This window comes from Thalassophryne amazonica, chromosome 5, assembly GCF_902500255.1.
Source record: "Thalassophryne amazonica chromosome 5, fThaAma1.1, whole genome shotgun sequence".
Lineage (NCBI taxonomy): Eukaryota > Metazoa > Chordata > Actinopteri > Batrachoidiformes > Batrachoididae > Thalassophryne > Thalassophryne amazonica.
In genome coordinates, this window is record NC_047107.1 from 107,750,154 (window position 1) to 107,776,217 (window position 26,064).

Genomic DNA, 26,064 nt, shown 5'->3' on the forward strand with positions numbered 1-26,064 from the left:
TCGACGACACACCCGCCGAGGATCAAACTCTGGTTATTGGCGACTCTGTTTTGAGAAATGTGAAGTTAGCGACACCAGCAACCATAGTCAATTGTCTTCCGGGGGCCAGAGCAGGCGACATTGAAGGAAATTTGAAACTGCTGGCTAAGGCTAAGCGTAAATTTGATAAGATTGTAATTCACGTCGGCAGTAATGACACCCGGTTACGCCAATCGGAGGTCACTAAAATTAACATTAAATCGGTGTGTAACTTTGCAAAAACAATGTCGGACTCTGTAGTTTTCTCTGGGCCCCTCCCCAATCGGACCGGGAGTGACATGTTTAGCCGCATGTTCTCCTTGAATTGCTGGCTGTCTGAGTGGTGTCCAAAAAATGAGGTGGGCTTCATAGATAATTGGCAAAGCTTCTGGGGAAAACCTGGTCTTGTTAGGAGAGACGGCATCCATCCCACTTTGGATGGAGCAGCTCTCATTTCTAGAAATCTGGCCAATTTTCTTAAATCCTCCAAACCGTGACTATCCAGGGTTGGGACCAGGAAGCAGAGTTGTAGTCTTACACACCTCTCTGCAGCTTCTCTCCCCCTGCCATCCCCTCATTACCCCATCCCCGTAGAGACGGTGCCTGCTCCCAGACTACCAATAACCAGCAAAAATCTATTTAAGCATAAAAATTCAAAAAGAAAAAATAATATAGCACCTTCAACTGCACCACAGACTAAAACAGTTAAATGTGGTCTGTTAAACATTAGGTCTCTCTCTTCTAAGTCCCTGTTAGTAAATGATATAATAATTGATCAACATATTGATTTATTCTGCCTTACAGAAACCTGGTTACAGCAGGATGAATATGTTAGTTTAAATGAGTCAACACCCCCGAGTCACACTAACTGTCAGAATGCTCGTAGCACGGGCCGGGGCGGAGGATTAGCAGCAATCTTCCATTCCAGCTTATTAATTAATCAAAAACCCAGACAGAGCTTTAATTCATTTGAAAGCTTGTCTCTTAGTCTTGTCCATCCAAATTGGAAGTCCCAAAAACCAGTTTTATTTGTTATTATCTATCGTCCACCTGGTCGTTACTGTGAGTTTCTCTGTGAATTTTCAGACCTTTTGTCTGACTTAGTGCTTAGCTCAGATAAGATAATTATAGTGGGCGATTTTAACATCCACACAGATGCTGAGAATGACAGCCTCAACACTGCATTTAATCTATTATTAGACTCTATTGGCTTTGCTCAAAAAGTAAATGAGTCCACCCACCACTTTAATCATATCTTAGATCTTGTTCTGACTTATGGTATGGAAATAGAAGACTTAACAGTATTCCCTGAAAACTCCCTTCTGTCTGATCATTTCTTAATAACATTTACATTTACTCTGATGGACTACCCAGCAGTGGCGAATAAGTTTCATTACACTAGAAGTCTTTCAGAAAGCGCTGTAACTAGGTTTAAGGATATGATTCCTTCTTTATGTTCTCTAATGTCATATACCAACACAGTGCAGAGTAGCTACCTAAACTCTGTAAGGGAGATAGAGTATCTCGTCAATAGTTTTACATCCTCATTGAAGACAACTTTGGATGCTGTAGCTCCTCTGAAAAAGAGAGCTTTAAATCAGAAGTGTCTGACTCCGTGGTATAACTCACAAACTCGTAGCTTAAAGCAGATAACCCGTAAGTTGGAGAGGAAATGGCGTCTCACTAATTTAGAAGATCTTCACTTAGCCTGGAAAAAGAGTCTGTTGCTCTATAAAAAAGCCCTCCGTAAAGCTAGGACATCTTTCTACTCATCACTAATTGAAGAAAATAAGAACAACCCCAGGTTTCTTTTCAGCACTGTAGCCAGGCTGACAAAGAGTCAGAGCTCTATTGAGCTGAGTATTCCATTAACTTTAACTAGTAATGACTTCATGACTTTCTTTGCTAACAAAATTTTAACTATTAGAGAAAAAATTACTCATAACCATCCCAAAGACGTATCGTTATCTTTGGCTGCTTTCAGTGATGCGGGTATTTGATTAGACTCTTTCTCTCCGATTGTTCTGAGTTATTTTCATTAGTTACTTCCTCCAAACCATCAACATGTCTATTAGACCCCATTCCTACCAGGCTGCTCAAGGAAGCCCTACCATTAATTAATGCTTCGATCTTAAATATGATCAATCTATTTTTATTAGTTGGCTATGTACCACAGGCTTTTAAGGTGGCAGTAATTAAACCATTACTTAAAAAGCCATCACTTGACCCAGCTATCTTAGCTAATTATAGGCCAATCTCCAACCTTCCTTTTCTCTCAAAAATTCTTGAAAGAGTAGTTGTAAAACAGCTAACTGATCATCTGCAGAGGAATGGTCTATTTGAAGAGTTTCAGTCAGGTTTTAGAATTCATCATAGTACAGAAACAGCATTAGTGAAGGTTACAAATGATCTTCTTATGGCCTCAGACAGTGGACTCATCTCTGTGCTTGTTCTGTTAGACGTCAGTGCTGCTTTTGATACTGTTGACCATAAAATTTTATTACAGAGATTAGAGCATGCCATAGGTATTAAAGGCACTGCGCTGCGGTGGTTTGAATCATATTTATCTAATAGATTACAATTTGTTCATGTAAATGGGGAATCTTCTTCACAGACTAAAGTTAATTATGGAGTTCCACAAGGTTCTGTGCTAGGACCAATTTTATTCACTTTATACATGCTTCCCTTAGGCAGTATTATTAGATGGTATTGCTTAAATTTTCATTGTTACGCAGATGATACCCAGCTTTATCTATCCATGAAGCCAGAGGACACACACCAATTAGCTAAACTGCAGGATTGTCTTACAGACATAAAGACATGGATGACCTCTAATTTCCTGCTTTTAAACTCAGATAAAACTGAAGTTATTGTACTTGGCCCCACAAATCTTAGAAACATGGTGTCTAACCAGATCCTTACTCTGGATGGCATTACCCTGACCTCTAGTAATACTGTGAGAAATCTTGGAGTCATTTTTGATCAGGATATGTCATTCAAAGCGCATATTAAACAAATATGTAGGACTGCTTTTTTGCATTTACGCAATATCTCTAAAATCAGAAAGGTCTTGTCTCAGAGTGATGCTGAAAAACTAATTCATGCATTTATTTCCTCTAGGCTGGACTATTGTAATTCATTATTATCAGGTTGTCCTAAAAGTTCCCTAAAAAGCCTTCAGTTAATTCAAAATGCTGCAGCTAGAGTACTGACGGGGACTAGAAGGAGAGAGCATATCTCACCCATATTGGCCTCTCTTCATTGGCTTCCTGTTAATTCTAGAATAGAATTTAAAATTCTTCTTCTTACTTATAAGGTTTTGAATAATCAGGTCCCATCTTATCTTAGGGACCTCGTAGTACCATATCACCCCAATAGAGCGCTTCGCTCTCAGACTGCAGGCTTACTTGTAGTTCCTAGGGTTTGTAAGAGTAGAATGGGAGGCAGAGCCTTCAGCTTTCAGGCTCCTCTCCTGTGGAACCAGCTCCCAATTCAGATCAGGGAGACAGACACCCTCTCTACTTTTAAGATTAGGCTTAAAACTTTCCTTTTTGCTAAAGCTTCTAGTTAGGGCTGGATCAGGTGACCCTGAACCATCCCTTAGTTATGCTGCTATAGACGTAGACTGCTGGGGGGTTCCCATGATGCACTGTTTCTTTCTCTTTTTGCTCTGTATGCACCACTCTGCATTTAATCATTAGTGATCGATCTCTGCTCCCCTCCACAGCATGTCTTTTTCCTGGTTCTCTCCCTCAGCCCCAACCAGTCCCAGCAGAAGACTGCCCCTCCCTGAGCCTGGTTCTGCTGGAGGTTTCTTCCTGTTAAAAGGGAGTTTTTCCTTCCCACTGTAGCCAAGTGCTTGCTCACAGGGGGTCGTTTTGACCGTTGGGGTTTTACATAATTATTGTATGGCCTTGCCTTACAATATAAAGCGCCTTGGGGCAACTGTTTGTTGTGATTTGGCGCTATATAAAAAAAATTGATTGATTGATTGATTGATATGTGACCAAACTTCTTTCATGTTACACTTTGCGTTTTTTATGGCATTATTGAAGAAATTTGCTTTAGCGCACTTTATTTTGTTGTGACTTTGTTTCTGAGTGTTGTAAAGGTTAGTCTGTTTGTGATGCTTTTAGTCTTCAGCGAAGTCTTAAGTGCAAAGTCACGCTGTTTCATTAAAATCCAAATCTCATTTAGCCAAGGCAAATGTCTTCTCTGTGATCTATTCTTTACCTTTAAGTTTAAGTTTACCTTTAAGTTCTTTACCTTTTTCTGAAATTTGCTCATTGTGTCTTGGATTACTTTCATAAATACAGTGCAGTTTTCATCCAGTTTGTCCGATGTGAGGTGGTCAGACCAGTTAATTTCTTTCAGGGCAGTTTCCAGATTAGTCATTTCATTTTTGGGTATTTTTAACTGCTCTGAAGGTTTGTGAAAGGGGCGGGTGTATCTACTTTTGGATAATTTCCTAGAGAATAGGATTAAGCTATGATCTGATAGACCAGTAATCAAGTTATAGATTTTATGAATCCTATCCTTTCTATTTGTGAATACTAGATCTATACATGTTTCTGTAGATTTACATATTCTGGATTATGCTTTTCTGGATTTTCTGAAGCTTTGTCCCTTAAAGAAAATGAGAAAAATGGAGCTCTTCTTTCTACAACCACCAAATCAAAAGGTAAGGTGTACAATTTTCTCCATAAATTGCTGGTGTAATCAGCTGTGCACTGAAAAAACGTTTAAAATATGAGGGGACAGTAAGGAGTGAAGACATAAAAGTGATTTCAGCCTTTTGCAGTGTCCAATGTAGCAGGTGCACAGACCGCGGGCACCGTTGGTTTTGAAGAGAAAAAAAAAAAAAAAATCATGCGAGTGTCAGTGCTGAACTTTAGTTTTGCCCTCTGTTACTGGGCACGTCCAGACTGCTCTGTCGGGTATATGCGAGGGGTTTTAATGGGAATGCATTGTGGCCGGACAGGATGTTTTGTCCGATGTGAGCGAAAATCCGTTATACATAATCTGATATATATGATGTTTATTATATGGAAAACCGCACAAAAGCATTGGGACTTTTGCGTTTTTACGGTGAGTGCCAATATCCGGCTTATGATGATGGTATAGGTGAGTTTTACTGTACTGCAATTCCTTGTCATGGAGAAACAAGTCCCTCTGTGTTTTTCTGGTCCAGGTGCGCTTTGCACCATAGCGCATCTCATTCGTTAACATCTCAGTGTTCACCACAGGCAGTAGTCGTCTTTGTCTGCATGCGATGAAATTAAATCCCATGCTCCACGAAGAAAAAAAAAAAATTTACTATTTGGCCTGTGTGTGGAGCGGAGACACTCTGCGACACCGTTTGCGCACTGGATGACATACTCGTCAGTGTTTAAGTGTTCCACCTGCCAAACAAAGGCTTCTGCTTGTGGTGGAAACGCAAACCAAGCCAGACTTACCCGTTCCAACACGTATAATACCGCACAGTACTGACCTGAACCACTCAGTGGAAGCAGGGCTGTCAGTACATATTAGTTAAGTCATCAAGGTGTGACAGCTGCATTAATTTATTAGGTGTACACCCGCATATTCCAGCAGTTTTAATACGGTTGGCATACGCAGGCCAAATAGTCAAGATGTGACATGGCCAGTAGAGAGTGCTACGGCTACTTTGTCTGCTGAATAGGCCTTTGTCTAGACCATGTAATAGACTGGATTTCAGACATTCAATATTTCTAATTAACTTCCAAATAAAATGTTAATGATGCTCAAATCTTAGCTTTAATGTAAGATTATCCCTGCCAGGCTACAAAAGATAATCTAAGTTGTGGCATGTACTTTTCACAAACAAAACAAAAACAAAGGTTTACTATGTTCTGTATTCAGCAGCTGGTGATTCCTACATACTCCTCAAACCTTTGCTTATGGAGAGGTGTAGTAGTTTGAAACTGAACAAGTCACCTGGATGAACGAGAGACCAGTTGCTTCATAGTAAACTCCTAGATGTCTCCATCATGGAAGAATCAAAACCATCACTGACGTGTAGACATTTTCAAAAATGTATATTAATAGAGATGTAGCCATGTCTGAGTTTTACCACAGGTGCTTATTTGCGAAGGCAGTATTCAGAGTCCAGCAAGCAGCTGAGTAAACTCACATGACATCCAGCACAGAATCATTCCGCAAGACTTTGTGTGAAACATCCACACTTAAGTACAGGCCTCCATCTGTGCGCTTGATACATGTTGAATAGCCTGACCACACTTGGAGCCTAAAAAAACAAAAACAAAAGCCGGTAAATGGAACTGAGTAGTTACTACATTACCTAAATTGCACTGTCTCCCAAGCTGAAAACATTGTTGGACTCACCGCTGTTTTTTGAGAATGACTGCGCTTTCTGGATCATAATGATTCTGCCCCACCAGCTTCAGTCCTATGATCTTCATTACCCTAGAACAATATAATCTGATATCTATTACATCCCATCATTTGATCATTCTAAACGACTTCCATTAATAAGGGATGGTGATTGCTTACAACCATTAGCTGTTAATGCTTTCTAAAGGCCAATTATGAGACAGTCTGACTTTGTACAAAGCAGCTGAGAAAAGTATTTAGCCTGAAGCGATTGAGCAGTGTGCATAAAACAAATGGAATTAGCTCACAATAGAAACCACATTTGACTTAAACTCCTTGAATGGATGTTCTTGGATTTTCCTCTTTATTAAAAGAAGGCAAAATGCCCTCCTCTTTAAAAAATGTGCTCCAAAACAGACTGAATTTTACCTTTATTTTTCGTCTGGCAGGTGATGAGAAAAATGACATCTACCATGCAAAAGCATAAACGTATCAGTACATTAAACTACATCTCAACAAAGGTGGTATATTGTTGCACAAACCGATAAACTAACTGCAACCGCGGAACCACAAAAACAAATTCAGCAACTTTAAACATCTTCAAGTATATTGAGAACAAGACATCATGAGTTTATTAACATGAACATTTGTAACATGCTTTATGAGGAAGTTGCTGAGAAACACGGTGTTCTGAAAATAAACTGTCACATCTGATGAAGCCTGATAAAGGTCAGTAGCTCAAAACGCAGAAAGAAAAAAGCAATTACTGTGTTAATTGAATTTTGTAGTATGTCTGTTAATTATACAAGTGTATGCATGGACAGATTACTGATTTCACAGTATGCACCCCACCCACAGCCTTTTGCTGAATCAAATGTTATTTTTGAAATGAACTTCAAGATATTGGTATGGACTGCTGTACTCTGACAATAAATACCCTAATGCTGTGAACAAGGCAGACAACACGGTTAACATAAGCAAGTCTTTTGCCCTCCATTGCTCACTGTGTTGACCTCATGGATGATGCTGTGATCTTTGTGAATGAGAAAATGTGCAATTATCCTGGTTCAAGAATAAGACTGAGGTTTTCAATTACTTCCTGGACTTGGCAACCAGAGGTGTTTCTGTGTGTAGGCAAAGCATTGGACATTTAGAGATATTCACTTATGTTAGCAGTGACATTCATGTCTCTGTGCCCTCGGTAGGGATGGGTACTGATAATATTTTATCAATATCGATGCCATTATCGATTCTGCTTATCGATCCGATTCCTTATCGATACCCCTTGTCAATTTTCTGTGTACTAAAAGTAGGCTTTACAGGTTTTCTATGTCAACAACATTTTAAATTGGTCACTGGATCCTTGATCTCTGGACATAAATAAAAAATAAATAAAATCTGTAGTTTTGGTCAAAACCATTTCCTTTCAGTGTTTCTGTGTAGGCTCTCAGTTGTCCAGGTGGTTTCCATAGTAGAGAAGCTTGAATCTTCAACTGGACTGGGTTGCTTGACGCAAGGACGTTTCGCTTCAAAACGCAGAAGCTTCCTCAGCTAAAATTCTTGCTCTGGTAGTCTGACTTCTGTCTTGACTCTTGTAGAGAAGAATGAGTCAAGACAGAAGTCAGACTACCAGAGCAAGAATTTTAGCTGAGGAAGCTCCTGCGATTTGAAGCGGAACGTCCTCGCGTCAAGCAACCCAGTCCAGTCGAAGATTCAAGCTTCTCTACATTTCCTTTCAGACATTTTGGCATGAAATGTCTCTCCATACCTCTGAGCTGAGCTCAGCCAGCTGCTGCACATCAGCGCAGGACGTCTCGTTTTGGGAGGAAAAAACATTTTGATTGATTGCAGTTTGTTTGTATTACAATGTTTGGAAAGAGGTGTCATTTGATTTAAACTGTGTTTCGCTTTAAATTTATTAATTCCGACTGGACTCTATCATTCTAACCTGACTCGGCAGAGAGCCGCACAGCGTTTGGAGCTGTGTGAACAGAACGGAGGAGTGACTCACGACTGACATATTCAGGGATGAAAGTGGTGAAAAACAAAAAAAGCTGAAACCCAACACCACCCACACGAAAATGTTTTAATTTTAGAAGCTCTGAAATGCAATCTGGGACTATTCCAGACAATAAACTGCAGTGAGTGCAGCACCCATTTTGGTGAGAAAAAAAAACCTCAACTTTCCTTATTCATTTCATTCCAATAGTATTCTGCTCTTACTAGGATGCAGCAGTTTTCTATAGCTTGGCAGATAGTTCTGGAGGAAATCACTGAAGAAATTAACAAATAGAAAATATGGTTTGACCAAAACAAATTGTCATTAAACTTAAATAAAACAGGGATGAAGTGGAGGTGTAAGAGTCTCTAGGTGTTCACAGGAAACATTTATTTCTATATCTATTTATTTATTTTCATTGTTAGATGGTTTTATCTTTTCTGTTGTTTTCTTTCATTAGATTCTTTTTGTCTCTTTCTCTAAAATTGTATTGTAACATTAGTCTATTATTATTGACTATTATTGTCTATTATGTAGCCTATTATTGTTGTTGCTATTATTAATATATGGATAAAAATAAATTAAAAAAATTACAATTTGACTCTTCTATGACAACAAACGCTGAGCCATTAATTATACAGAAAAATCAATACAAATGTGCTGATGCGTACAGCTTAATGCTAACTTTAACATTGAAAACACCATAGACATGCTAACACGTTAGCATCTGTCCCGTTTTTAAGTTATAAAATACATCTATCAACTGTTTCAGAAGCCCATAACAGGCCAGTTTAACATAAAAATATTAAATATTACTCACATATGCTCTTCGGGGTTTTAGCGGCGAAAAGTTAGGATAAAGGAAATAAAACAATGAATCCACGAATCAGTAGATCGAAGCACTGCTGAATCATTTCTTAACAATACCCGAAAGGGATCGGTTCTCAATACCCATCCCTAGCCCTCGGACTTTGAAATCAGGAGATGCCCAGAAAAACGTATGCTGTCATGAGAGTTTGGGGTCTTTAGGGTCCTGCTGCTTCCCTTCTTTCTGTATGGTTGTGATACTTGGACACTAACCAGAAACAAAAGGCAATGAGTAGACATCTTTTGTACATTGTGTCTTTGGTACTGCTGGGATGACTATTTGCAAAAAAAAAAGAAAAAAAAAAAAGAAACTGTTTAACAAAGACTACAAAAAAAAGTATGGAATCACCGGCCTCAGAGGATGTTCATTCAGTTGTTTAATTTTGTAGAAAAAAAGCAGATCACAGACATGACACAAAACTAAAGTCATTTCAAATGGCAACTTTCTGGCTTTAAGAAACACTATAAGAAATCAAGAAAAAAAGATTGTGGCAGTCAGTAACGGTTACTTTTTTAGACCAAGCAGAGGAAAAAAATATGGAATCACTCAATTCTGAGGAAAAAATTATGGAATCACCCTGTAAATTTTCATCCCCCAAATTAACACCTGCATCAAATCAGATCTACTCATTGACATTGACCCTATGTGTCTTTTTGCAAGGAATGTTTTTGCAGTTTTTGCTCTATGGCAAGATGCATTATCATCTTGAAAAATGATTTCATCATCCCCAAACATCCTTTCAATTGTCCAAAATATCAACATAAACTTGTGCATTTATTGATGATGTAATGACAGCCATCTCCCCAGTGCCTTTACCTGACATGCAGCCCCATATCATCAATGACTGTGGAAATTTACACGTTCTCTTCAGGCAGTCATCTTTATAAATCTCATTGGAAAGGCACCAAACAAAAGTTCCAGCATCATCACCTTGCCCAACGCAGATTCGAGATTCATCACTGAATATGACTTTCATCCAGTCATCCACAGTCCACAATTGCTTTTCCTTAGCCCATTGTAACCTTGTTTTTTTCTGTTTAGGTGTTAATGATGCCTTTCGTTTAGCTTTTCTGTATGTAAATCCAATTTCCTTTAGGCGGTTTCTTACAGTTCGGTCACAGACGTTGACTCCAGTTTCCTCCCATTCGTTCCTCATTTGTTTTGTTGTACATTTTTCGATTTTTGAGACATATTGCTTTAAGTTTTCTGTCTTGACGCTTTGTCTTCCTTGGTCTACCAGTATGTTTGCCTTTAACAACCTTCCCATGTTGTTTGTATTTGGTCCAGAGTTTAGACACAGCTGACTGTGAACAACCAACCTATTTTGCAACATTGCGTTATGATTTACTCTCTTTTAAGAGTTTGATAATCCTCTCCTTTGTTTCAACTGACATCTCTCATGTTGGAGCCATGATTCATGTCAGTCCACTTGGTGCAACAGCTCTCCAAGGTGTGTTCACTCCTTTTTAGATGCAGACTAACGAGCAGATCTGATATGATGCAGGTGTTAGTTTTGGGGATGAACATTTACAGGGTGATTCCATAATTTTTTCCTCAGAATTGAGTGATTCCATATTTTTTTAATCTGCATGGTCTAAAAAAGTAACCGTTACTGACTGCCACAATCTTTTTTTCTTGATTTCTTATAGTGTTTCTTAAAGCCAGAAAGTTGCCATTTGAAATGACTTTAGTTTTGTGTCATGTCTGTGATCTGCTTTTTTTCTACAAAATTAAACAAATGAATGAACATCCTCCGAGGCCGGTGATTCCATAATTTTTGCCAGGGGTTGTATTACCCTTTTGAATCACAAAAGACTCCTCTAACCTGACAGTGTAACACAGGGGGGGGGGGGGGGGGGGGGGGGGAATAAATAAATAAATAAAGCATGACAAATTCCAGGAAACATCAGTGGTTAGCTTAATTCTTGTATTAATTAATTCATTCCAATAGCAAACAACTTTCTGTGGATAAGCAGAGAGAACAAAAGTGACAAACTGGATATACAGAAAAAATAAAGAATGCACTGATTAACAGAGGTGTGCAATACCTAGGTAATTTTGCCAGAGGTTATCACAGCATCAAGCTCTATCAGCCCATGCCTATAAAAGTGAAATAATTGGATAAACTAAAGTTTTCCAACTTGGAAAAACAAGATTTTTGCAAATAATAAAGCTCAGAAAATCCTTTTCTTCTGTGTGGACTATGCACCTGTTTCTTTTAAGCATGCAAACCTATTCAGTGGCAGAGGAAGCCACATGGTGGCTACACTGTCCTCATGTGGGATTACATAAAAACATATGTCCCTTTTGCGACGGGCTGGAGAGCGCGCGTGCCCCAGCTGAAACAGACCGTCAGTTCATGTGGACACATAGCAGGCGATATGAATGTCACATCTGTCTGTCAGAACACGTGTCATGTGAGCGGCATGCCATAGGACTATATAACAAGCCAACAGTGCGACAAATACGCCACTTTCAGTCACGTATCAGCAGAAATATGCCGTAACAAACACCGTTTGATCAGGCACTTTTTTCTCTTTTTAAAAAAATAAGTTTATGTCCTTGTTAATTTCAGGCATTTTTCCACACATTTTACAGGACAGCGATGGTAGCGCAGTGGTAAAGTTTCTGGCTGGCAATCATAGCTTTTGTAAATTGCAGGTTCGAATCCCCTGGGTGGCATGTATTTTTTTCCCCCACAGCTGCTGAGCAATGTGGTTACACATGCTCCAGCTGCTCAATTTCAATTTCAATTTATTTTCATTTATATATCGCCAAATCACAACAAAGTTGCCTCAAGGTGATTCACGCAAGTAAGGTCTAACAGCGGGTTCATTCATGCCTGCCCGTCGACTCTATGTTTTTGTGGTTCGCTCATATGAGCTGATCCGCCATGATTCGCCCCGATTTGTACTGAGTCATACTATGTGTGAAGGGGCCCTGATGTTTGACCATGTCCTCCACAACCATGGAGTACTGAAGTACTGAACTCCTAATACGTTGCACAGGTTCTTAACGCATGCTTCCAGTTTTTCGTGGACATTGTGGAAATGTGACTGAGCGTGCCGGGGGTCAATATATGCAACAGTTTGCTTAAGGTTTACTCATATCCATACAGAAACCAAGTGTTTCATACAATAATGTTTTGACCATTTTCATATCATTATATAGAACATATAAAAAATTATATCATACTTCCTGAGTACCACATTGTAGAATGGGATGCACAACTCTGAGTTAGGTGGCAAAACCTTTGTCATCTGGATTTTGATTTGTATCTCCTCATTATCAGTTCTTCTCAAACTTTTGAGAACAACCGCCTAAAAATACAAAAGAAGTGGGCAGGGTTATGTTCAGTCTGTTTTCTCATGTATCATTCTACACATGGAAATTTGTCTTCAGGCTTTTGAAATGATTCAATTTATTACTGTACTTGCAATTTTTTGTCACCTGAAATGTTAGTTGGGTTCTCCAAAAATGCAATTGTTTCTTACACTTGGCAAAATGCAACAGTGGCAGGTTTTGGTCAATAAGGCAAACAATAACAGTGATACCTACGTCTTTCATCTTCACAGGCAGGTAGAGTATCGAGCCATCAAAAGCCACAACTTCACCAGTAGTCGAACGATGTTCTTTCATCATGCCGAAACGCATTGCCATTGATTCAACATTTGGACTGTAAAACAATACATAAGAGTTAAATTAACTTGGAGAACATGTACAATGTTATTCAGTGTTTAGTGTATATTCATATATGCTGTACAGAGAGAGTGCAGCTCAAACTATATTCCTTGTATTCTTGTGGATACATGGTGAATAAAGGCTATTCTGATGTTTCCAATTTTCAGCAATGACTAGAATGAACTAACTGTGGTTTGTGGTCCTTTTACTTTAAACTGGTGCATTGGTATAATTTTAGCTTTTACATGTTCGATCCTGCTTTAAAAAAGTGGCCTAAAAATTTATAAATTTTCTTAATAATCTGCCTGTGAAAGGCTTCTCAAAGAGGAAACATGAATGAAAAGTGACAACTTACGTGAATGTAACATGGTACTGATAAACAGCTTCATTCTTGCAGTGAATTGGGATGTGGTTTGACCCAATAGTTATTGTGGCTCCTTTAGTGCCAGCCTTATTAACTGGTTCACTGTCCAGAGAAGATGACATAAAATACACACACAGGTGCACACGCACAAACACACACGTTTTTTAAATGAAACCTACGAGTAGCTCTAATCACATCATCAGTGGAAGAAATTTAACATTTGTGCCACTATCTTATTTCACTTCATGACACTGCAAGTTTGGTTTTAACATATATTACAAAAGCAAATAGAATACTGGACATAAAGTAGCTCTTTTATTCAATCATTTATTTATTTATTTATTTATTTTTGCTATCAGTGACATGGCACTTTGCTTCCATTCAGATGAAGTCACTAAAAATGTGTTGACCAAACTCAACACATCTGTATTGAATAATGAGCTTCAGACTCCAAACAGTAACAGGTGGTCTGGGTCTACAAAGATAAATAAATACAAAGTGTACTCACTGAGCCGCTTCCATTTTCAGCTCTGTCTTTACTGATGCAGTGCTAGAAAGCTCCAGAACATCCTGGGTTGTCGGCACAGCAGGAGCAACTCCTTCAAATGGTTTACAAAAGTCCTCATCACACACACGTCTTCAAACTGGGATTATATCTTCATCTATGCAAACTACAGTGTATCATTTTATCCTCCTTTATTAATGCCATAAAATTCCTCCCAAATTCACAGTACATCTTGCTCTCCAAGTCTAGGGTCGTATTTTTCAGTTTTCAGGTTTGACAAGTTGTCACTGGTGAGAATTATTGTCACTATTTGGCAAATTATTGTCATCTGAATTGTAAATACAGAATTTAAAATATGGTCAGATATAAATGCAAGTTAAACAAGTTCTACAATCAGAATATTTAATAAAATGCCCTGCTATTGAACAAGAGCATAACACAACAAAGCACTTTTATATCAAGACGATATGAAATTTCAGCTTCAGTTTGCTCGAAAACACATGAGCGGAATATTGTTCCTTTTCCTTTATTACACTCCCCTTCTCTGTCACTCTGCTATAAAGCTGTAATTGGTGATGCGACAAGCAAAGGCTGAACTTTGCCCACCTATTTCAGTTAAGCGCGCAGAAGCCTATAATGCTACATTCACATATTCATTGTAGATCTGGGCATGAAGTTGCAGACACCTGGATCAAGGACATCTTATGTTTCCTTCCTTGGGGGAGGAGGAATGAATTTCACATAACATGCTGGGGTTTTCACAAATTTAATTTTGTTTTATTTCAACATCTCAGTCTATTCTTCTTTAGCACTGAAACTGAATTTGTCACATGCAAGCGGTAGTGTGGTTGCCGATTTGGGACTTTTAGTTTTGTTTCTGTCTGATATGGATTAATTTTTTTGCAGATACAAATTACAAAGCATTACCAACTCCCATAGCTTTAAAAATTACTTAAGGGCGTCATCAGACCTCAATTTAAATTTCATGACAAATGTTGACTTAAAAAAAAAAATCTGAAGTTGTGCATCTCCTAGTCTCCTCCTTGCACAGTCTATTGTAAATTGGCAAAAACTGTCTGCATATTTTATTTAACTCTATAACATAAATTTTTTTGTTGCCATGATAGTTATTCAGTAACTTTCAACATTTGATTAAACCGTGATTTTTAAAAGTGTGTGTGTGTGTGTGTGGGGGGGGGGGGGGGAAGACAACTTACAAGTCCACAAAATTGTCTTATTCACTTCGGAACACCATTTTAAAATCTGCAATCAAAAATTCTGACCAGGACTGTTTGTAGCATTAATTATTTTTTTCCCTACCCGTCTGAACTTGTGAGGGATCTCGTGCCTCAGAGGTTGGAGTGAGAAATTTTGGAGAGGGAATAGAAAGTGAAGGAGGTCCTCTTCCTACTCCAAGTTGAGGCATTGGTGTTCTCCCAATCTCCACAATCACCGGAGGAGAAACACCTCGACCAAGAAAACTGTAAAAAAGAAAAAAAAAAAAGAATTTGGAGATAGTCAAATATAAATATCAATTAAAATACAAGTTATGGTTATCATAATTCTTCAACAATTTAAGAATGTTCCTACAATTTAAATAACATATGTTCTGGTTAAATACTTGTACTTGCACATCTACCTTCAATAACTGAGTTAGTTCTATTATATGTGACCTTTTACAGGGTTAAACATTAAAGACAATTTTTCTTCACCTCCAATGAAACACAAGTTGCCCAAATTTGTGTAACATAGGATTTGGTCACTCAGATGCATTTTGGAGTACTTTGAGCAAACTGGAATTAGTAATTTGCCCCAAAACACCAGATTGTATGTTTTACTGCTTATGATTTTATTTGATAATAAAATAGCCAATAACAGCAACACAAGACTCGAGAAGCCGATTTTACTGATTGTGAGGTAACAACTATCAACATATCTTACAATGGTAAAACATATAATGCATAAATGTACATGTCTGAACTTTGTTTGGTTTATCAGTTTTAATAGACAGATGCTTGGTTCTCCCAATGTGCAAGTATGTTTTATTGCCATGCATTATAAGCTAGTCCTCGATAGCTGTTTCTTGTTGTCACAGAGACCTGTCACGAGGAGCGCTCCCTCTCTAATCACCACTGAAAACTAAATTGTCAGGAAGAAAGCACTGTTAGGAGCACATTCTGCGCTTTTTCACCAGATTAGGGAGGGGGAGCAACATACACACTATATGGACACAAGCTTACAGTCACATTGTGCAATGGTACCACATTATAACACTCTGCTCCAGAGCAGACCAAAGTAGTGGATGGATAATGACATTATCCACCTGCCTTTCATTAGAGTCCCACCTTTGCAGATCTGATAAGAGAGTATCAGTAGATTAGTGATTAGATTAGACAGAACTTTACTGATCCCTTGGGAACACTCCCTCAGGGAAGCACAGAGTATCAAAAGTAAAACTAAAAAAGAAAAACAGTTTGCAAATATACAACCCCTGGCAAAAATTATGGAATCACCGGCCTCGGAGGATGTTCATTCAGTTGTTTAATTTTGTAGAAAAAAAGCAGATCACAGACATGACACAAAACTAAAGTCATTTCAAATGGCAACTTTCTGGCTTTAAGAAACACTATAAGAAATCAAGAAAAAAAGATTCTGGCAGTCAGTAACGGTTACTTTTTTAGACCAAGCAGAGGAAAAAAATATGGAATCACTCAATTCTGAGGAAAAAATTATGGAATCACCCTGTAAATTTTCATCCCCCAAATTAACACCTGCATCAAATCAGATCTGCTCATTGACATTGACCCTATGCCATGACATTGACCCTATGTGTCTTTTTGCAAGGAATGTTTTTGCAGTTTTTGCTCTATGGCAAGATGCATTATCATCTTGAAAAATTATTTCATCATCCCCAAACATCCTTTCAATTGTCCAAAATATCAACATAAACTTGTGCATTTATTGATGATGTAATGACAGCCATCTCCCCAGTGCCTTTACCTGACATGCAGCCCCATATCATCAATGACTGTGGAAATTTACATGTTCTCTTCAGGCAGTCATCTTTATAAATCTCATTGGAAAGGCACCAAACAAAAGTTCCAGCATCATCACCTTGCCCAATGCAGATTCGAGATTCATCACTGAATATGACTTTCATCCAGTCATCCACAGTCCACAATTGCTTTTCCTTAGCCCATTGTAACCTTGTTTTTTTCTGTTTAGGTGTTAATGATGCCTTTCGCTTAGCTTTTCTGTATGTAAATCCCATTTCCTTTAGGCGGTTTCTTACAGTTCGGTCACAGACGTTGACTCCAGTTTCCTCCCATTCCTTCCTCATTTGTTTTGTTGTACATTTTTCGATTTTTGAGACATATTGCTTTACGTTTTCTGTCTTGACGCTTTGATGTCTTCCTTGGTCTACCAGTATGTTTGCCTTTAACAACCTTCCCATGTTGTTTGTATTTGGTCCAGAGTTTAGACACAGCTGACTGTGAACAACCAACATCTTTTGCAACATTGCGTGATGATTTACTCTCTTTTAAGAGTTTGATAATCCTCTCCTTTGTTTCAATTGACATCTCTCGTGTTGGAGCCATGATTCATGTCAGTCCATTTGTTGCAACAGCTCTCCAAGGTGTGTTCACTCCTTTTTAGATGCAGACTAACGAGCAGATCTGATATGATGCAGGTGTTAGTTTTGGGGATGAAAATTCCATATTTTTTTCCTCTGCTTGGTCTAAAAAAGTAACCGTTACTGACTGCCACAATCTTTTTTTTTCTTGATTTCTTATAGTGTTTCTTAAAGCCAGAAAGTTGCCATTTGAAATGACTTTAGTTTTGTGTCATGTCTGTGATCTGCTTTTTTTTTTCTACAAAATTAAACAACTGAATGAACATCCTCCGAGGCTGGTGATTCCATAATTTTTGCCAGGGGTTGTAAATACACAATGTAAATACCAGACATACTGATCAATACTGGTTTACTGGCTACTACTGTTCCTCTCATTCCCGACCTCTGTCTTCCTGTGACTCCTCCTCCCTGAGTGAGGAGTTATACAGTCTGATGGCCTGAGGGAGAAAGGAGTTTTTCAGTCTCTTGGTCTTGCACTTGGGAAGGAGCAGTCTGTGGCTGAAGAGGCTCCTCTGGTTGCTGATGGCAGTGTGCAGAGAGTGACCGGAATTGTCAATAATACCTAGCAGTTTATCCAGTGTTGTCTTCTCTGCCATCATCACCAGAGAGTCCAGCTTTATGCCAACCACAGAGCCAGCCAGCCTGATGAGTTTGTCGAGCCAAGATGTGTCCTTCTTGGATGTTCTGCCCCCCCAACATACCATGGTGTAAAAGAGGACACTGGCTACTACGGACTGGTAGAACATCCACAAGAGTTTCCTGCAGATGTTAAACGACAGCAACCTCCTCAGAAAGTACAGCCTGCTCTGTCCCTTCCAGTACAGGTGGTTGGTTGTCCAGTCCAGTTTTCTGTCCAGCCACAGCCAGAGATACCTGTAGGAATCCACAGCCTCCACCTCGGCTCTCTCGAACAGAACTGGTCACCGACTTGGTCTGGACTTCTCAAAGTCAATGACCATCTCCTTTGTCTTCAACGTGATGAGCTGTAGAAGGTGTGTGTGGCACCACGCACTCACTAAGTCCATCACTAGGTTCATGTACTCCTCCTCTCTGTCATCCCTGATGTATCCAACAATGGCTGTGTCATCAGCGAATGTCTGGATGTGACACGGCTCTAAGTTGTAGCAGAAGACAGAGGTGTACAGGGTGATGAGAAGAGGGGCCAGCACCATGCCCTGGGGTGCTCTGGTGCTGCTAGTGTCAGACGTGGTGTTCCTCAGACTGACACACTGTGGCCTGTCGGTGAGGTAGCTGGAAATCCAACTGAACAGGTAGTGGTCCATTCACATCTTGTTCAGTTTGTTGTGGAGCACAAGGAGCTGGATGGTGCTGAGGCACTCGAGAAGTACAGGAAGAGAATCCTCACTGTGCTGTTTCCCTTATCCAGGTGCAAGTGGACTCTGTGTAGCAGGTAGGGAATGGCATCCTCCACACCAACACCTGCCCTATATGCAAACTGCAGACAATCCTGGGCGTGTTGCAGCTAGGGTTTGAGGAAGTCGAGGAAGAGCTGCTCCGGTGTCTTCATCAAGTGTGAAGTGAGTGCAACTGGTCGGCAATCATTCAACTCACTGGGCCGGTTCTTCTTAGGAACTGGAATGATGCATGAAGTCACCCACCATAGCTGCAGGCTAAGGCTGAAGATACGTTGCAGCGGTTCTCCCAGTTCAGTGATGCAGGTCTTCAGTAGTTGGGGACATACCTTGTCTGGGCCTGCTGCTTTATGGGATGAAGCTTCCTCAGCTGTACTCCAACCAAGTCCACAGTGATGTACAGTAGTGTTCAGAATAATAGTGCTGGGTGACTAAAAAGATTAATCCAGGTTTTGAGTATATTTCTTATTGTTACATGGGAAACAAGGTACCAGTAGATTCAGTAGATTCTCACAAATCCAACAAGACCAAGCATTCATGATATGCACACTCTTAAGGCTATGAAATTGGGCTATTAGTAAAAAAACAGTAGAAAAGGGGGTGTTCACAATAATAGTAGCATCTGCTGTTGACGCTACAAACTCAAAACTATTATGTTCAAAACTGCTTTTTTAGCAATCCTGTGAATCACTAAACTAGTATTTAGTTGTACAACACCTGGCAATAATTATGAAATCACCGGCCTCGGAGGATGTTCATTCAGTTTAATTTTTTGAAAAAAAAAAAAAGAGCAGATCACAGACATGCCACAAAACTAAAGTCATTTCAAATAGCAACTTTCTGGCTTTAAGAAACACTAAGAAATCAGGAAAAATAATTGTGGCAGTCAGCAACGGTTACTTTTTTAGACCAAGCAGAGGGGAAAAAAAATATGGACTCACTCAATTCTGAGTAATAAATTATGGAATCAACCTGTAAATTTTCATCCCCAAAACTAACACCTGCATCAAATCAGATCTGCTCGTTAGTCTGCATCTAAAAAGGAGTGATCACACCTTGGAGAGCTGTTGCACCAAGTGGACTGACATGAATCATGGCTGCAATACAGGAGATGTCAATTGAAACAAAGGAGAGGATTATCAAACTCTTAAAAGAGGGTAAATCATCACGCAATGTTGCAAAAGATGTTGGTTGTTCACAGTCAGCTGTGTCTAAACTCTGGACCAAATACAAACAACATGGGAAGGTTGTTAAAGGCAAACATACTGGTAGACCAAGGAAGACATCAAAGCGTCAAGACAGAAAACTTAAAGCAATATGTCTCAAAAATTGAAAATGCACAACAAAACAAATGAGGAACGAATGGGAGGAAACTGGAGTCAACGTCTGTGACCGAACTATAAGAAACCGCCTAAAGGAAATGGGATTTACATACAGAAAAGCTAAACGAAAGCCATCATTAACACCTAAACAGAACAAAACAAGGTTACAATGGGCTAAGGAAAAGCAATCGTGGACTGTGGATGACTGGATGAAAGTCATATTCAATGATGAATCTCGAATCTGCATTGGGCAAGGTGATGATGCTGGAACTTTTGTTTGGTGCCGTTCCAATTAGATTTATAAAGATGACTGCCTGAAGAGAACATGTAAATTTACACAGTCATTGATGATATGGGGCTGCATGTCAGGTAAAGGCACTGGGGAGATGGCTGTCATTACATCATCAATAAATGCACAAGTTTACGTTGATATTTTGGACACTTTTCTTATCCCATCAATTGAAAGGCTGTTTGGGGATGATGAAATCATTTTTCAAGATGATAATGCATCTTGCCACAGAGCAAAAACTGTGAAAACATTCCTTGCAAAAAGACACATAGGGTCAATGTCATGGCCTGCAAACAGTCCAGATCTTAATCCAATTGAAAATCTTTGGTGGAAGTTGAAGAAAATGGTCCATGACAAGGCTCCAACCTGCAAAGCTGATCTAGCAACAGCAATCAGAGAAAGTTGGAGCCAGATTGATGAAGAGTACTGTTTGTCACTCATTAAGTCCATGCCTCAGAGACTGCAAGCTGTTATACAACCCCTGGCAAAAATTATGGAATCACCGGCCTCAGAATTGAGTGATTCCATATTTTTTGATGTGTTGGAGCATTCTTTTGTTTTTCATGATTCCATAATTTTTTCTTCAGAACTGAGTGATTCCATATATTTTTCCCTCTGCTTGGTCTAAATAAATAACCGTTACTGACTGCCACAATTTTTTTTTCCTGATTTCTTATAGTGTTTCTTAAAGCCAGAAAGTTGCCATTTGAAATTACTTTTTGACTGCTTTTTTCTACAAAATTAAACAACTGAATGAACATCCTCCGAGGCCGGTGATTCCATAATTTTTGCCAGGGGTTGTATAACCACAGTTTTTCTGATTTCTTCACATCTGCGAGGCATTAATTTTGTTGGTTTGGAACCAAGATTTTGCTTGTTTACTAGTGTGCTTGGTGTTATTGTCTTGTTGAAACACCCATTTCAAGGGCATGTCCTCTTCAGCATAAGGCAACATGACCTCTTCAAGTATTCTGACATATCCAAACTGATCCATGATACCTGGTATGCGATATATAGGCCCAACACCATAGTAGGAGAAACATGCCCATATCATGATGCTTGCACCACCATGCTTCACTGTCTTCACTGTGAACTGTGGCTTGAATGCAGACAGTTTGTGAGATGACCATCTCACAAACTGTCTGCGGCCCTTGGACCCAAAAAGAACAATTTTACTCTCATCAGTCCACAAAATATTCCTTCATTTCTCTTTAGGCCAGTTGATGTGTTCTTTGGCAAATTGTAACCTCTTCTGCACATGTCTTTTATTTAACAGAGGGACTTTGCAAATAGTCCAGATTAGTCAAGTTTGATTAGACAAGTCTGTGTGAAAGTTGCCATTTTGCAAGAATTGCAAATTTTGCAATTCTTGCGAAAATAAATTTGAATTAATAAATAAATAAGTAATAAAGTATAAATAAATTAGCTTCACTCAGGCATTTTCTAACTGTCACAGCACTTACAGGTAACTCCAGACTGTCTTTGATCATCCTGGAGCTGATCAATGGGTGAGCCTTTGCCATTCTGGTTATTCTTCTATCCATTTTGATGGTTGTTTTCTGTTTTCTTCCACGCATCTGTTTTTTTTTGTCCATTTTAAAGCATTGGAGATGATTGTAGATGAACAGCCTATAATTTTTTGCACCTACATCTAAGTTTTCCCCTCTCCAATAAACTTTTTAATGAAACTACGCTGTTCTTCTGAACAATGTCTTGAACATCCCATTTTCCTCAGGCTTTCAAAGAGAAAAGCTTGTTCAACAGGTGCTGGCTTCATCCTTAAATAGGGGACACCTGATTCACACCTGTTTGTTCCACAAAACTGACAAACTCACTGACTGAATGCCACACTACTATTATTGTGAACACCCCCTTTTCTACTTTTTTTTTTTTACTAATAGCCCAATTTCATAGCCTTAAGAGTGTGCATATCATGAATGCTTGGTCTAGTTGGATTTGTGAGAATCTACTGGTACCTTGTTTCCCATGTAACAATAAGAAATATACTTTAAACCTGGATTAATCTTTTTAGTCACATAGCACTACTATTATTCTGAATACTACTGCATGGAGGAGAAGGAAGATGGGGCTGCTGCTGTGATGTTTGGGGGGAGGTGTGCTGTGGGAAGAAGTAGTGATGTCTGCAGTGAGGGAGAAGGTGGGAGATCATGGACTGGTTGAATTGGTTGAAGAAGTTGTTGAGTTCGCCACCCTCTCCAATGCCCCCCTGCATCATTGGTCTTTGTTTTATGGCCTGTGATGGTTTTCACACCTTCCCAAAACCTCCCTCATGTTATTTTGTTTCAGCTTGTGCTCCATCTTTCTCATGTAGCTGTCCTTTGCTTCCCTCATGCAGTTTCACCTCCCACTGTGCTGCCTTCACTGCCTCCATGTCTCTGCTCCTCAAGATGGCCTTCGTCCTGTTGAGGACAGATCTGACTTCCTACATTACCAATGGTTTGTTGTTAAGGTTAACGGTGGAGAGTCTTGGTTGGGCAGACCATTTTTGCACAGAAGTTAAGATAATCCATCAAACAGTGCGTCAGCTCCTCTATGTCCTCACCATGTGGGCTGATCAGCACATCCCAGACCGTGGTGTTGCAGCAGTCTGTCAGGGCACCATCTCCTGACAGAGCGAGTGGTTACCAGCTGCCTTTGGACCAGAGGAGTATACTGTGGCTATAAGTGGACCATAGTGTGGTCAGACATCCCAGAATGGTGACTCTGTATGCATCCCTCACATTAACATACAGTCATTTGTCCTGTTATTTCTTGTTGGACAGTCCACAACCTGGTGAAATGCAGCCAAAGTCAAGTCCAAAGTTGCATTGTTAAACTCCCCAGAAATGATCATCAGTGCCTCAGAGGGTTTTGTCTGCAGCCTTGCTGTGACAGTGTAAATTTTCTTACATGCAGTGACTGCATCTGCTTTTGGGGGGATATAAACATCGATGGTGATCACAATACTCAGCTCCCTCGGTAGACAGTATGGCCGTAGGCTAACAGCTCGATGTCTTTGCAGCACAAGACCATCTTTACAGAGATGTGTCCTGGGTTACAACAGCGGTTATTAACATACAAGATGAGACCCCCACCGTTGCATTTTTCGCACGCTTCAGTGTCTGTCAGCTCTCACAGCAGTGAATCCCAGCAGGTCCACGTTAGCATCCGGTACAAGGTGGGCTAGCTGTCTGGTGAAGAGAGGCACTGTGAAGCAGCTTCTTCTCTCACAAATGTGTTTAAATAAAATCCATAAAATTCCTGCTCACAGACTGATTACCAGAGACGTGCAGTAAAAAGTCCGGACACCTCCAGCCCACTCACGAACAGTTCGTTCACGCGCGCACATGTGAACATTAAAAAAAAAAAAAACTGTCTGGCTGCAAGCCGTTAGTTCCTTGCTCTCCCCTCAAACTCTCTCATCACAGTTAAAAAAAAAAAGGACAAAAAAGGACATAAGTCCTGCTCACAGACTGATTGGCAGAGACAGGACATGTCAACATCAAGTAGAACTCCAGACATCTCCACATTTGCTCACGGACGATTCGTTCGCGCTCGCATCTCGCGGTCAAAGGAGGAAAGATAAACTATAACAGAACTCAGAGCGCAGCCCTGCAGCTCAGCACAAGAACAAATATAAGCTAGAAGAGAAGTCAGAGTACACAGTCTGTCTGCAGCCAGACTGTGCACTCTGACTTCTCTGTGCAGAGAACCTGCAGGCTGCGTTCTCACCTCCTCTGCTCCCTGCTGCGCGCACCAGACTCAGAAATTCCTGCGTCGTCATGACGCCACAGGAAGCAACTGGGAGCAGCCCGGTGTGAAGGGGGCTTTAACTCTGCCAGGATGGGGTGTCGTATTCCGGAGCGTCCCCTTGTTCTCAGAGCCAGCAGTTCCTCTCTTGAATAAGTGAAGAAGGCGGCTCGTGATAGCGTTGAAAAGTTAAAAATATCCATGGGATATGTATAAAACACACGTCTTCGTGAGAAGAGCAGAAGAGTAAAAAAGGAAAAAGGAGCTAAACAGAGGTAAAACTGGAGAGCTACTAAAGAGATAGCCGTCTCCAACAGTGCCTGAGGGGAAAAAAAAAAAAAACGCTGAGGGGGTCTTGACTAAGGTCCTTAATCCACAGGTGCTCCCGGTCTGCAGTCAGCTACTGATCATTGTAGCGCCACAATATCAATATGTTAGGGAGTAAAACTGAGGCATCCTTGTAAATCATTTTGAGCATCGGCAACAGAATGAATTAGTTTCCAATTCTACAAATTTTTACTTTTTAAGGTCAAAGTCCTGTTAGAAGTAACATAATATAATATTGTTAGAAGTAAGTAATGTTAGAAGAAAGAAAATATTATACAAAATAAAAAACAAAAGGGCTCTTCAATGTTAAAAAGAATCAAATATCCGCTAAATCCTCAATATGGATCACATGCAGATCAAACTTAGTCTATTTATTGAGAGTGCCAGTTTGCACCTCACTGCCACAAATGAGAGTGACTGAGGCACAGATATAAAGCAAAATGAATACGAAATGGGCTTTCCCTTATATTGAAATGTCCACAAAATACACAATCCGGATCAAACATTGTTGGGTAATGGTGAGTGCCAGTCTGCACCTTACTTTCAAATATGACAGTGATTGGGGCACATTTGATTGAGGCATTATGTAAAATATACATTAAATTGAGTTATATCCCCCCCCCCATGTACAATATAATGTTCCTCGCCTACGGAACTCTTCTTTATACATGCAGTTAGTGCCGTACATCTTTGCACATTCTTCATATTTTGTAGACTGTGTACAGTTTTTTGCTTTCCTTCATTCTTATCACTCTATTCTACTTGATTTAAACTCCATTTATTTAATCATCAACCACTACACTGAAAAGAGAGCTCCTACTTTTTAAAATCTTTTTATACTTTGTACTGTGTACACTGTAAAATGACAATAAAAGGATTCTGATTCATTCATACTCTCGGTGAGTAATTCTATTTTACTACAAGTGAGTGGTTGTGGCCTCACTTGTTTTCCACTACTGTGTGCGGGACGTGTCGCTCTCGTTTTCATACAAGTGAGCATTAATTTGTTACCACTACTGTTCCACCCACCACTTTAATCATATCTTAGATCTTGTTCTGACTTATGGTATGGAAATAGAAGACTTAACAGTATTCCCTGAAAACTCCCTTCTGTCTGATCATTTCTTAATAACATTTACATTTACTCTGATGGACTACCCAGCAGTGGGGAATAAGTTTCATTACACTAGAAGTCTTTCAGAAAGCGCTGTAACTAGGTTTAAGGATATGATTCCTTCTTTATGTTCTCTAATGCCATTTACCAACACAGTGCAGAGTAGCTACCTAAACTCTGTAAGGGAGATAGAGTATCTCGTCAATAGTTTTACATCCTCATTGAAGACAACTTTGGATGCTGTAGCTCCTCTGAAAAAGAGAGCTTTAAATCAGAAGTGTCTGACTCCGTGGTATAACTCACAAACTCGTAGCTTAAAGCAGATAACCCGTAAGTTGGAGAGGAAATGGCGTCTCACTAATTTAGAAGATCTTCACTTAGCCTGGAAAAAGAGTCTGTTGCTCTATAAAAAAGCCCTCCGTAAAGCTAGGACATCTTTCTACTCATCACTAATTGAAGAAAATAA

General features: G+C 39.6%; 1 protein-coding gene across 1 annotated transcript in view; it reads right to left on the bottom strand.

Moving 5' to 3' along the window:
* piwil2 (piwi-like RNA-mediated gene silencing 2) overlaps positions 1-26,064 on the bottom strand; it is a 140,159-nt gene that overhangs the window by 81,579 nt on the left and 32,516 nt on the right. The window contains exons 5-11 of the mRNA XM_034171074.1: positions 15,110-15,270; positions 13,793-13,883; positions 13,276-13,386; positions 12,798-12,915; positions 12,435-12,559; positions 6,385-6,465; positions 6,173-6,286 (exon numbers count right to left, since the gene is read on the bottom strand). Of these exons, the coding sequence (XP_034026965.1) occupies positions 6,173-6,286; positions 6,385-6,465; positions 12,435-12,559; positions 12,798-12,915; positions 13,276-13,386; positions 13,793-13,883; positions 15,110-15,270 (801 nt within the window). The remainder of the gene's footprint in view (positions 1-6,172; positions 6,287-6,384; positions 6,466-12,434; positions 12,560-12,797; positions 12,916-13,275; positions 13,387-13,792; positions 13,884-15,109; positions 15,271-26,064) is intronic.